General features: G+C 39.5%; 1 protein-coding gene across 1 annotated transcript; it reads left to right on the top strand.

Annotated features, from left to right (window-relative positions):
* The first annotated feature begins 10,442 nt into the window (after nucleotides 1–10,442).
* On the top strand, nucleotides 10,443–11,656 carry foxi2 (forkhead box I2). The gene is made up of 2 exons (XM_005794655.1): nucleotides 10,443–11,040; nucleotides 11,175–11,656. The coding sequence occupies exons 1-2, from the start codon at nucleotides 10,443–10,445 to the stop codon at nucleotides 11,654–11,656; spliced, it is 1,080 nt and encodes a 359-aa protein (XP_005794712.1).
* The last annotated feature ends 1,840 nt before the right edge of the window (nucleotides 11,657–13,496 follow it).

The following is a 13,496-nucleotide window of genomic DNA, read 5'->3' as shown; positions in this document are numbered from 1 at the left end:
TGAAATCTTTGCCCGTTCGTCTTTGCAAAATCGCTCCAGTTCAGCCAGAAATGTTGCTGAGAATGTGTGAACGTTAGTATTTAATTTTTGCCACTGATTCTGTATTCGATTTAGGTCAAATCCAGAATCATCATAAATATGTGCATATTTGTTACAGCACATGAATATGGATCCATGTAAACCACTCAATTGTCGCTCTGGGTGCACATTTAGAGTTATTATCCCTCTGGAAGGTAAACCTTCATCTTAATTTCAAGTATTTTGCCACCTCTAACAGATTTTCTTCCAAATCCCCCCTTTGTTTAGCTTCATCTACCAACATCTGCTGGTAAAGAAAATAATCCCCCACAGCATGATGCTGCCACTACTGTGTCACTTCTCAAATGATGTGGTTGGGATATTGTTTTATAAGCTAATTCTACCTTAAACTTTGTCACAGATAAACCACTCATAAGCATGAAAGCACCTTAAATTTAGTCCATGTTTGAAAATGTTGTCATTAAATACATCAGTCTGTACAGGAAACCACTGGCATTCCTGCCTTTTGAGGCCATGGCACTGGACCAATTGGTGTTGTCGTACAGTGGTGAAGAGCTTTATGTCGCTGTCACAGATAGTGTCTTACAGAAACTACAGAAGCCGTGTCTGTCGCAGCAGAGTTGTCAGGAAGCACCTCAATAAACTGACTGAAAGAATTGTGTTCAGTGACGGAGTCAACGTGACAAGTGCTTGAGAAGTAAATCTTCTGTCGTCTCGCTGTGAATGCTTCTCCGCCTTGTGTCTGTACGACTTTATTTAGTTGAAGTTGAAACTTGGAAATATAAATGGGAGATGCAACTGTAAGCTGGACTGCTGGTGGTCTGCAGGTCTGTTTCCTGGCTCGGAGGATTTCAAATACAGTATGTTTGCTTTGGATTTCTGAACTGTTGGTGAAACCAACAGCTCTGTTTTTAAAATACTTTTGAAAAAGCCATTGAAAGAAATGCATTTCATTTCACCTGGTAAATTAACCTTCTTATTTATATAAAATGAACATTTAGAAATGTCAAGAACAATGCTGAAGCTCTGGTGTGCTTTAATTCTACGCGTTCAAAAACGCTGAAGGAAATGAGACAGAGGCACAGAACAAAACAATGTCATTCTTAAACAAATAACCTATGTAGATGAGTGTATCCTTCCAGGGTTCATTTTTATTTTCTAGCTCTGATATTGAATGTTGTGTCCGTAGTCATGTGGTCTCAGCAAACAGACAGCGGGATCTTTTGTCATTTCTGTTTGACTCAGTCTCTCTAGATCGTCCAGAGTTCTGTCCTTTATTGTGCTTCCTTCTTTTCTGCTGTTTTCACAAGTTTTCTACCAGATGAAGCTCCTGTGTCTTGTTCATCACAGTGCCAGTTTAAACTTCACAGCTATATCCCTCTGTAGATATGGGCAGGTTCAGCCCAATAGGTCATGTTTTTGTTGAACATTAGCATACATCTGCCTCACTTGGATGGGATGTTCTCTCAGTTTTTGTCATTTTGCAGATTAAGGTCATATTCCTGTCCAAGGGAACCTCTTGTTATACCCCAGAATATTCCAGCCTGAGATAATCTTTTAATTGCAGAGAACCTTTTTAGACTCTTCACAGATCTTTCCCAGGGGTGTCATTAGTTGTTGAAGGGATTGGGGAAAAAAACAAACAGAAGGTGCAGACATGGGACTAACCTTTATCTGAGCCCTTCAATGCAACTTTTCTGCACTTCTTCAAACTTTACAAAATCCTGCCTGATGCTTTTTTTTTCTGACCAAAACGGGGTGTCACAATCAGCTCCTAAAATCAAAGAAAGTTGTCACCACCTCATGTCAGTTTTGGAGATTTAGATTCAAAGTTTAACCCTATGTCTGTTTAAAGCTCTGGTTTACTTAATGGGGTTTTTTTTAAAGGAGAAAGAAATCAAGAGAGAGCGAGATGGGAAGCCAGGTGGTGTTGATCTATATTAGCTGAGGCTATTATAAAGCTCAGGGCTTTCCCAGGCAGTCAGACGGATGTGTTGCTAGGAAACTCACCTAGAGATCGGGGGTGGAGAAGTGGTTTGATGAGAGGGCAGAATTCCCAGCTTGTTTGAGCTTTACATGAAAATAACTAATAAGAGCCAGTGGCATTTTGGCCCCGTGGAGGAATATTGATCCTAACTTGTTTAATTACATCTATGTAATTAGGTCTCATGTCTATATTTTCCTCATGTCTATATTTTATGTATTCCATTTGTTTTGTGTTTATTTGTTTTTTTTTCTTGAATTGCCCTAATGTAATGATTAAGGACCAGAAGCTGCAATGCATTTTAAACACACATTTATTTGCAATAATACATGACAGGATTGGTATCGACAAAAGCGTAATAGTTTAGGAAAATTAAACCCTCCACATTCGGATAGTGAACTTCATGACAGACACATTTTTCACTTGTTTCATTGTTACTTTAAATTCTGACGCTTCTCTGTTTCTCGACTCCTGTGAGATTAAAATCAATACACTGATCATATTCTGGGTTTTGATATATTTTTACCTCCCAGAAAGCAGCACAGTTTGGCCTGATGGATGTGCTTTGATTTATTGTGCAACGATGTGCGTGTAACCTCTGAGACGATGCTGCCCTCCCCTGGAGAGTGTGGTCACTGCGGCCTTGTCTTTCACCTCGTATTGATGGTGCAACATAAAACTCCGTGATTTGGGCTCTTGCTGACCAGCAGCATCAACATTAAGATGCCCTGCAAGGATGTAATCAGGAGCAGAGGTGTAAATCTACCAGGCAGAGGGGTAAATTGGGTTAATGCAACCTGCAGCAGTTATGGAGGAGTCCCAGCTGCTTCTACTTCAGTCTCAGTTAGTGCGCTTTTTCAGGACTGGCAGCCTAACGCCTTCGAGCAGACAGGTTGTCAGGGCAAAACCGTAATTGGTCAAAGGGGAAAACACAGAACGAAGCATCTAATTGCTAAGAAACACTTTCTCTGGGTTTCACTGTGCAGGTAGAAACCTATCTTCAGGCACTTTTCCACGTGCAATGTTTGTATTTACATTGCTGCTTCAAACAGTCTTAAGGCAAACTTCATCTCTTGGACAAAAAATACTTTTAAGAAAGGTTGATCTTTAACAATTAGTGACATGCGAGGGATAAAAGAATCAATTCCTTACATGTAAGATTTATGTGTAATAGAACAATAAAGCAGGACATAGTTGTGATGAGGGAAAAAAAGAATGCAATGTTTTTTTTAAATCTTTTATTATACAACATATTAGTCACATATTAGTTTTCAGACCTATTTACTTTTATACCCCTAAAGAATAAATAACCACCCACCTGAAGCAGGCTTGTTCAGCTCCAGTCCTGGTTTAAATGGCTAAATTATCTCTTTGGCGAACCGTTAAGTTCTGTGGGAGCTCTCATGTAACACAGATGATCTTGGCCAAGAAGCCAAAGGTCACAAAGAGTTTTAGTAACTGGAATGATAGATTACAAACAGTGAGGAAATTATGGACTGCACAGCTACATTTCAGTCAAAAATACTTTAGGCAATGCTAAAGGAGCTTAGCCATTTGCAACAAATTCATGGAAGGTTGAGTGGAAGAAAAAACTGTAGTAGAAAATGGTCAACAAGTAACGGGAATAAATCATTTCCACCCTGAGAAGATTGTGCTTCATAGTTTATTTAAGGGTTCTAGGGAAAATCCTTAAGACATTAAGTGTGGCTGAAGTTAGCTCTTCAAGAGCCACAGTACATGAATGTATCCAGGACATCTGCTGTAAAGAGAAATGAGGTGCCAATTTAATTTTTCAGCAGGTTTGGGAACCTTCCCACACAGTCTTCATGTTTGTTTTCTAGGAAGGACAATGGATGAACATGAAGCCTTTTCTGATGAAACGTGCTCCATAAACACATCGCCGGTTCCTGAAGGATGGCGGTAAGATGCCAGCAATTTTCCCAGTCGTTTTCACTCTCCTGTTTAATTTAAAACTATTACTCACCTCATGAACTCCTTTAAAGAGCTAAAGACAAAGTGCAAAGCTCAGCTGGAGTTTGTAATGTTTTATGCAGTGGGTTTGTCTTTGCCAACTTTAGGAATGACAACCATTGAGTTCAGAAATAAAGGATTCACAAAAGCCGAACCACAGCAGATTCAAGGCAGGTACAAGAGGAATGTAAATTGTGTGAACAGTCAGCGAAAGCAGTTCTTATTTCTGCATGTAGTTTCATCCTCTTAGGCTGTGTTCTGCATTAATAAGAATTAAACTGCAGTCCTTTATTCTTCTTTTTTCCTCCACTGGAGGGAGACAGTGAGCAGAACAAGCCTCTGGCCACTAGAATAATTTGTTTACACAGACAAAATTAATGACTTTATCTCACCCTCTCCTGATTTTTAATGGCCTTGAGTGCATCTAATAGTCTCGTAATTACTTTAAAGCAGTAAACAGTTTGCAGATGTCAAAGTCATACAGCCACACAGTTAAAGCTGAAGCAGTCTGCAGAAAACAAGCTTTATTAACCCAGAGGGCCTTTGTTTATACCAGCGGGAGTTGAGCTCCAATCCTAGTCGTAAAATCCGCAGATACATATAAAACAGAGCAGTGACAGTGCGGCATCTCTCCTATCACATACAATAGAAATCTCACATATGGTCAGGCTGAGGGGGGCTTTGATGGCTCTGCATGGCTTTCTGACCTCTCCATATTTGATTTGATCTCATGAGCAAAAGCTTATGTCACCCGAAAGAGCTTTAGAAAGAGGATCCATATCAGAGAGTCAGATAAGCACAAAGAAAACGTAGGGACTGATTCCTAACCCCCAGTTACCTGAATCTTTTACATGAGCAGTGTCTGACTTAAGGACAGGTTTTAGACGAGTCGTTTCTCCAGGCTCGACAGGTCACCTACTCCTGCAGTGGCCTGATGATGAATCAGTATTTTGGTTCAGGTGTATTGAATCAGGGCTACAACTGAAACACGAAGGACACCGGGCCTAACCTGCTGACTTTAGACACTATAATTGTAGATGGTTTAGCACCAGGCATCATATTCATTTTCCACACAGAACATCAGAATGTAAAATTATCCTGCATTCAGTCTCCTAAATGCAGGTTTCATTTTCAGACTTTTGTACATCAAAAGACTGAAATGTTGACCCATTTCTCTTTGCAAAATATCAAAAGATAATGATCACTTAGATTGGATGTAAAGAGTCTTAGCAGCACTTTTGAGGTACCCTAATAGAATCTTAACTGAATTTAGGTCTGGAATTTGACTGGGCCATTCCATCAATTAAATATGCCTGGAAACTTCTCTGTTGTAGCTCTGGCAGTATGTTTAGGGTTGTGGTCTAGAATGTGAGCATTTGCTCTGTAGGATGATTCTTGCTCTTCATTTAGACACAAAAGTTTTTGCTCTCGTAATTTTTAATTAAATATTCGCAAGTGTGTTTCTTCTATTTTTTCATACACTGGGTGTAGCTGTAAAAATTTGCAATATAAAACAAGAAAAAGCTAAATCAAAAAAAGACAGATATGTGAAAATTTCCTAAGGACATTAAATGCCGCATTTGGTGTTGCAATATCACTGAATGTTGTAAACTTCTGTTTCTGTTCTAACCAAAGGAAAAACTTTTATTGGCAACACAAAAGTCAAACCCTTATGATTGTTGAGCAGCTTTTGGGGTGTTTCTTCTGGTATTTTTAACTGTTTTGCTTAGGTGATGATTTCAAAATAAGAAACATCCTTTCAATAATCCTGATCCTTAGCTTCCTGCACATTTTCTCTAGTCAGTGATCATGGTGTTTGGGGAGCAAACATGCCTCTAAAAGTTGCTGAATCCCAAACATCTTATCAGGAATCTGTCTGGGTCTCTTGAAAATATTTTGTTCAGTGAGAAGAAACATGTTGGTACAATTGAAAGTTTGCTTTAGATCTGAATCTGCCAGGCTTATGAGTAATTTTGGGCTTAGCTGAATGTAACAGCTTGTGAACCTATGTTGCACCAAATATTTAAACATGGTAGAAAATATTCCAGCACATTTGAAACCATCTGATATAGGCTGCACCCTGACTTGGCTAACCTGCATAAACTAAAGTTACAGAAATATTTTTCAAACTTTTTAGTTTTGGTTACAGTATGTCGTTTATTAAAGTCATGTTTTAGCGTGAGCACTTCTCATGGGCTGTTCCAGGGTAGCAAGTGTGAAATATCAGTTAATGTGGATAGCTGTGCAGTTTTTTGTTGTTGTTGTTTTTAAAGCATACCTTGTGAATGTATTCACATCCCTTGAACTTTTTCACACTTAGCCATGTTACAACCTCAAACTTTTAGGATTTCATGTGTTAGACCAACACAAAGTAGTGCATAACTCTAAAGTGGTGAAAAAAATAAATAAACAAATGTAAACTGATGTATAATTTATATTGAATCCATTTGAATCAAGAATCACTTTTCCCTGCAGTTACAGCAGTCGCTCTTTTTAGATCTATCTAGAAGCAGAAATCTCTGTCCATTGTTATTTATGAAAACTCCTTAAATTCTAAGCCTAAGACTTGTTATTGATTAATTTCATTAATGTCTTTCTTCTTGGCACTCTTGCATAAAGGACCTGTCGATGAATTCAGCTACCTGAACTGTGGCTCTCTGCAGCTCCTCCAGAGGTACCATCAGCATTCTTGACAGCTTCTCTGACTGATGTGCTCCTTTCCCAGCTGATGAACAGCGGAGCTCCCTGGTGAGAAAGTCATTCAACTCTACAGAGGTAATGAGTCATTCATTTGATTCAGGTGTGTTGAAGAAGGAATGAATCAAAAAGCTGAAGTAACTTTTGAAAACTGGACTTGGGCAAAGAAGCAGCACTCCACGCTAGCTAAAGTGAGTGAGGGGCAGAGGCTGTAGATGAGCAGCGTGTCCCTCAAAAAGAAGCCAATAGAGGGGACAGGAAAAAGGTTCTGATGATTAGCTGCTTTTACATTCCCATAATTCCCTCTGTTCTTGTAATAGTGAAAAGGGGTTTAAATTTGGTACTATGACACCCATTACAGTAAGAAATCATAAAAAGACAAACAGCCCTATTTTTAAGAAAACAAAGTGCTTCCTTGAGTTGTTTCTGAGCCAGATGTACAGTCAGGAGTTATTCCCAATGCTGGGCATTAGACACCTAAAAGGTTATGTTTCTTTCATCTCGGGGGTAAATGCCACATCCCTCCCCCTCCCTGGAGTTCTGCTGCCATGCACAACTCTCGGTCGGGACAACACCTTGGAGCCAAACGATTACATCAAGGTCATGGAGAGGAGGAATGTTCCCCCGATTAATGTGTGGGTAGTCCAGCCGCATCCTGCAGGGCAGAGCCCACCACTCGCAAGAATGACTGCAAACTCAATATATTTTTGGGGGTTGTTAATATAGACTTAAATATGATCCATACAGACGGTAAACATTTATTAAGCTCTATAGAGTTATTGTTATGTTAAATTTAAATTGCAGAATCATTTAATAAATCTCAGCCATTTCTGCTGCAGGTGGTGTCACTGTTCATCAGAAGAGAAAAATGGCTGTTTTGCTTGAGTTTGCTTTCAGAATTGACAGTTTTGAAGAACAAAGAGCTTCAAATAATCAAACTGGTGCGGCAGCAGTGAGCTGAATTCTCCCTCAGTCAATCAGAAGTACTTGCTTGCTGAGGAGAATAACGTTTGATGCAACAAGACTTTTATTCCACTGGCTGCTCAATAACAAAAGCTTTTTACTGTTAAAAATAAATCTGAATGAGCTGACACTAAAGTAGGTCTGTATGTCTTGTATGTCTCTTAGTTCATATATTATGGCCTAATTCAATGTTTCCAGAGTAAATTCCTGTCTAATTAATTTTTAAATTTTTTATTTTTGATGGGATGTTTTAAATGAGTCTTCAGCATAATTCAGATCCCTGTTCATCACATGTAAAGTTAATATACTGAAATTGTAGTTCAGCAGGTGAACCAGTTTAGGGCAAACAAATGATGTATCATTTGTATAAAAAATATGTGTTCATATACCTAACCTGGTGACAATTATCTGTTGGTTTGGGGGCCCTGAGCAACTGCTTAGTTTGCCTTGCCTTTGCCTGGCTGCTCCTGAACAAACCAGCTCATTCTTGTATTGCTGATTGCTGCATATCAATTAACTGCTTGTTATAGCAAAAATATTTTTTATATGAAATTATTGTGCCTAATTTTATGGTATATTCTTCAATGACTGGTGTGGCTTCAGTGGAGAGGGAAAAAACACCATAAAATCAGTGGTAAAAATAACAGCACTTTATTGTTAAAGGTCAATTTAATGCTATTCAGACCAAGCAGTTTCTTTTTCAGATGATTTGGTCTAAAGATAACAACTTCTGTCTTGTCAGAATTTAAAAGCAGAAATTTTAGTTTCATCCAGGTTCCTGCCTGTAATCTACCTACCTGATTGGATTCATCACGATTTATGGATAGATACATACAGGTCGTTCCTCTTCAGACCTAAAAAAAAGTTTAATAAAAAATTGACCTAAACTGAAAAGGCACCGAATCTGAAGTTAACCACCTGAAAATTTGTAGCTGTTGGAACTCTGCTTCCTTGAGGGGTCAGGGTGAAGGGCTGTTCTGCTCTGTTGACATTAAACCTAAGAAGCCTGTCAGATGTTTGTTGTAAACAAATTTCCCCAAAGATAAAGAGACGATCCACATACCCAACACAAGCACATTTGTTTGGATCTAACATGGTCAGTCTGATACTTGAGCTTTAAAAGAATGACATGGATAAATGACCCAAGCCTCAAACTTTTGTTTGTTTATTTGTTTGTTTTTAAGAAAATCTGTGCATACATCTTTAGTAGTCCACTTGAACCTCCTAAAAAAAGGTGTAAGAATTTGTTAAAGGTATTTTTTGTTGTTTCTATATCTTTCTTAGAAGGAAGGTCTCCTACTGTTGCATTCATAAGCAACCATGGAAAAAAGGCAACTTGCTGGTCCATTTTTTTTTTAAAAAAGCTGAATGTTGTTATAAACCAGAAACGGTTCCTGCATGAACGGCACTCTGGGTGGGCCCCTGTTTCTGCCATTCCACAAAACCCAAACACAACACCCACTGCTTATGGCAAACCCATTCTGCAGAAAAAAAACGTTACTAATTTAGTTATCAGGACTAATAAACTAAAATAATGTTCCTGGTTTTAATCCCTGCTTTGTCTGTCAGTCATTGTGTCCTTGGGCAACACATTTAACCCTCCCTGCCTGCTGGTGGTGGTCAGAGGGTCCAGTGGCACTGGTGCATGAAAGCCTCACCTCTATCAGTTTGCCCAAGGGCAGCTGCGACTACCATGTAGCTAACATGTGTGAAAAGGGCCTCTGGACTTGAAAAAGCGCTACAGAAGTGCAGACCATTTACCATAAAGTGTATCTGTTCATCATAAAATAATCTATTGCTGTTCTAAGCACCAATATACATATCTTTTACATTATTGTGTTGTCCTACACAGTTTGTGTGTGTGCATGTGTGTGTGAGAAAGAGAGAGAGAAAAGACTAAATAAGCTTTAAAGTTTCGACAGTTTTTTTTCCCTTGAATATTTGTGTAACTGTTGCAACCTGTCCCATGTGAATTCAAGGTTACTTCTGACCTTGAAGGTACCTTCAAGCAGCAGATGTATTTTTTAATGAGCACTCAAGAGAATAAAATAGCAGTGTTTCTTCTATTGTTCACCTCTGGCATAATCTTTGATATTGATGACATGACTCCTGTGAACAGGACAAGCACTTGTCTAAATCCAAGCTTCTGATTTAGCATTAGATTAAAGGGCTGTTTCACTTTTTGTTTAAAATTATCTGGATGGTAATTTATTTAAAAACACTTTTTTCTGATAAAACTTTAAATGAATAAACATCACCGTACTTAACACACAAGATATTTATAATTAATTCTGCTAGTGAAAAAGAGCGTTTTCCAAGGTTTTGGCACAAGGTCCACATTAAAGAGAAAAGCATATTTTGTATTCTGTATGCATTTATTTATAGTCTTTTTTTTTTTTTTTTTTTTTTGCTGGGATCTGTATCACGGTATGAATAGCAAACAAGTGGTTCGCATTCATGGAACAACCTTCACTGTTTCTAAACAACCACTGCCAGGTTGTTGCATGTGCGTAATTACGCACGGTCCTCTTCGAATAGTCTACATAAAGACGCATAAAGCATGAAGCAAAGTATCAAAACTCCTTGATGGATGGATTGGTTGGATAAAGACTTGAGGACAACAAGACTGAGCATAGGGGTGTGTCCAACCAAAAAGTTTTCCTCAATGGGCTACCTGTAGAGGCTCGGGGCGCTGCGCATAAATACTCCCCCTTCAGAGAGTGGCTTCAGTCCTGAGGGAGAGACAGAGAGACGGCACTTGTTTCAGGGACTCTGGTTTGGGTGGATTATGAACGGCTTTGGACACCAGCCTGCTTCCAACCACCAGACCAGCCCCATTCAGCACCACAGCGCCCAGGAGCTCCTGGACATGGCCGTCTACTGCGACAACTACGGCGTGTACCAGCAGAACCTTCACCACCACCCGCAGAGGCCGCCGGCCCATTCCTCCAGCTACGGTCTGAGTGACTACACCTCCCCGTCCGCCAACCCCTACCTGTGGCTTAATGGACCGGCCATCAACTCCTCTCCGTACCTCCCTGGGAACAACAGCTCGTCCTACATGCAGCCCGGGTACGGCTCGAACCAGAGACAGTTCCTCCCGACTCCCACCGGGTTCGGTGGCGCCGACCTGGGCTGGCTGTCCATCTCCAGCCAACAGGAGCTCTTCAAGATGGTCAGGCCGCCTTACTCCTACTCTGCCCTGATAGCCATGGCCATCCAGAGCGCACAGGACAAGAAGCTGACTCTGAGTCAGATTTATCAGTATGTGGCTGACAACTTTCCTTTTTATAAGAAGAGCAAAGCTGGGTGGCAGAACTCTATCCGACACAACCTGTCTCTGAATGACTGCTTCAAGAAGGTAGCGAGAGATGAGGACGACCCAGGTGAGTCCGCAGCTTCATTTACCAAACTAATTCTAACACTTTACACACATTTTGATTACATTTTTAAATTATTATTATTTACCATAACTTGAGATTTGTTCTCCATAATGAGAGTGCGTTATTTTTGACTCCAGGAAAGGGAAACTACTGGACTCTGGACCCGAACTGTGAGAAGATGTTCGACAACGGGAACTTCAGACGGAAGAGAAAAAGGAGATCGGATATAAACGGATCTCTCCCGGTCAAATCAGAGGACGCTCCGCACAAACTCTCCGACACCGCCAGCCTGCTGACGCCTTCCCCGTCCAGCCTGCACGGATCTCCGGCCTCCACGGAGCCAAAATCGTCGCCGCCTCCCTCTGCGGAGCACAGCCCCTGTTTCAGCAGCTTCGTGTCGGGCGTCAACTCGTTGCTGGCGGGCAGCGACGGCTCCGGGGCCCCTGGGGGACTGTCCCAGAGCAGGGAGAGCATGTCGGGACTGGGATCCTACTCTCCCTCCTTAATCTCCCCCCTGAACTCTGACAACAGAATGAACTATTATACATCAGCGCAGAGCCTCTCCAACCACTTCAGCGTAAATAATCTACTTTACAGCCGGGAGGGAACAGAGGTTTAGACTGTTACTTCTATGGTATGGAGCTCCAAAAGTGCCATATTGGGATGAATAAATAATTACACTGTTTACAACATTTGTGTCAATAATTAAAACAAACATATCCACATATTTATTAAATATGGCAATATTTAGTGTTCACGTTTTGACAGATAACCCAGCTCTGTATGGCAATTTCAATAATTAAAATAAATATATATATATATATTCATCAAATTTGCATTGTACCAAATATGTCTTAACATTTACTTTACTAACCAAAAGAAAAATGGCAATCATCAATCTTCCAATTGATGATTGCATGAAAAAATACTTTAACTTATTTCCAGTTTCATTTTAACAAAGATTTTTTGGATTTATTACATTTTGGCACTATTGGCGCTGCTTGTCATAGAAGCCTTCCTGTTTCTTATGTAAATATGTCTGGTTCTGATTACCTCATTGCAGCTAACTTGAATGGATTTTACTATAATACCTTTTACTCAAGTAAGACATGTAATTATATCAGACACAAGTTTGAACTTGCAACATTTTTATTTTTATTTAAATGAGGTTCTTCAACTCAGGCCTGATGGATGCATATTTCATTTGTTTTATTTCTACTTTTCAAGTATTATTGTAGCTGCTCATTTTTGTCTCAAAAATGAAGACATCTTTGTACAGAAATTATTTTTGCACATAAAAAATAAGACAGGACATGCATTTTTTTTATTTAAACTCACTTGGATGCTTTAATAAAAGTCATTTATTTGACCATCAGTTTTCCGTTGAAAATTTTTTTGAAGCTGTTGTTTAAGCCAAAATTTCCACTATACACAAAGGTGTATGCAAATAATTTGAAACTTTGCTTATTAAATTCATATTGATAGAAATATTAGTGCATAAACTATTAGTGCATGTATCTGACTAGAGATGGCCATCCTATCCCAGTTGCTGTATCTCAGTAGGTTTGATCATTTCATTTCTAGGTACAAAACAGAGCATTCTGCTTTTTAGCCATTTCTTTATTTTTTAACCAACCATACATTAATTTGTACACATCAGGTGGTCATTTGCACCTGCTGTTTCAATTTAAAATAACATTCTGATAAAATGTGGGGAAATGCAATTATGTTACTCCAATAAATACTATCGATCGACATTTTCCAGAGGCACATGCATTTATGAAATCCTATAATGCCTATTTCTGTCCCACCTGAAAACCAAAAGCCCCTCTCTAGTCTGGGCACCGGTTTGGAAACTTTCTGATGGTTTCCTTGTTGGTGCTGCAGATTTAGGAGCTTGAACCTTTTGTGTGGTGGTTTTATAATTGGACAGTGAAATCATCAAAGAACAAAAGGTTATTGACCTCCTTCCTTTTTTGGAGGAAATTTAAATTGAAAGTTAAATCGTGCGTTTCAAATATTTTTGTGACCTCCTGCTGAGATGTTTAAATCTTAGTTTCAACTTGAGCCCAGAATAACACAAAAAGATCACGTCTTCAAACAGGTTTTAAGTCCACATATGTAGCAGACTAAATGAACCAGCACACACAAGAGCTTGTCAGGAAACTCAGAGAAAAGTGGCTGGAATTAGGAAGGTGTGTAAGACAGACATTTTCCGCTTGTCACTTCCAATAACCCCAATAACATGCGATCAGACCTTTAAAGTTACTTCAGCGAAGTTCAGTTTTTTTGCCTGAGCTGGAGGCGCCTGCTAGCCTGTTTAGCCTGAAAATAGTAATAATAATAAACACCCAAAGTATTGGCATTCACAATGCTTTTTCTCTCCAAAATGCCTGTAATGTGGGTTTTGTTTTGTTGGGATAGAAACTCCTAATTGGGCCACACAGAGGAAACATTCA

The sequence above is a fragment of the Xiphophorus maculatus genome, chromosome 10 (assembly GCF_002775205.1).
Source record: "Xiphophorus maculatus strain JP 163 A chromosome 10, X_maculatus-5.0-male, whole genome shotgun sequence".
Lineage (NCBI taxonomy): Eukaryota > Metazoa > Chordata > Actinopteri > Cyprinodontiformes > Poeciliidae > Xiphophorus > Xiphophorus maculatus.
This window is presented reverse-complemented; position numbering and strand designations above follow the sequence as displayed.

Excerpts from the sequence above, each read along its gene's own strand:
- foxi2 (XM_005794655.1), top strand. The coding sequence starts at position 10,443 with ATGAACGGCTTTGGACACCAGCCTGCTTCCAACCACCAGACCAGCCCC. Across the intron at positions 11,041-11,174 it reads GAGAGATGAGGACGACCCAG|GAAAGGGAAACTACTGGACT; the intron begins GTGAGTCCGCAG and ends TTTTGACTCCAG.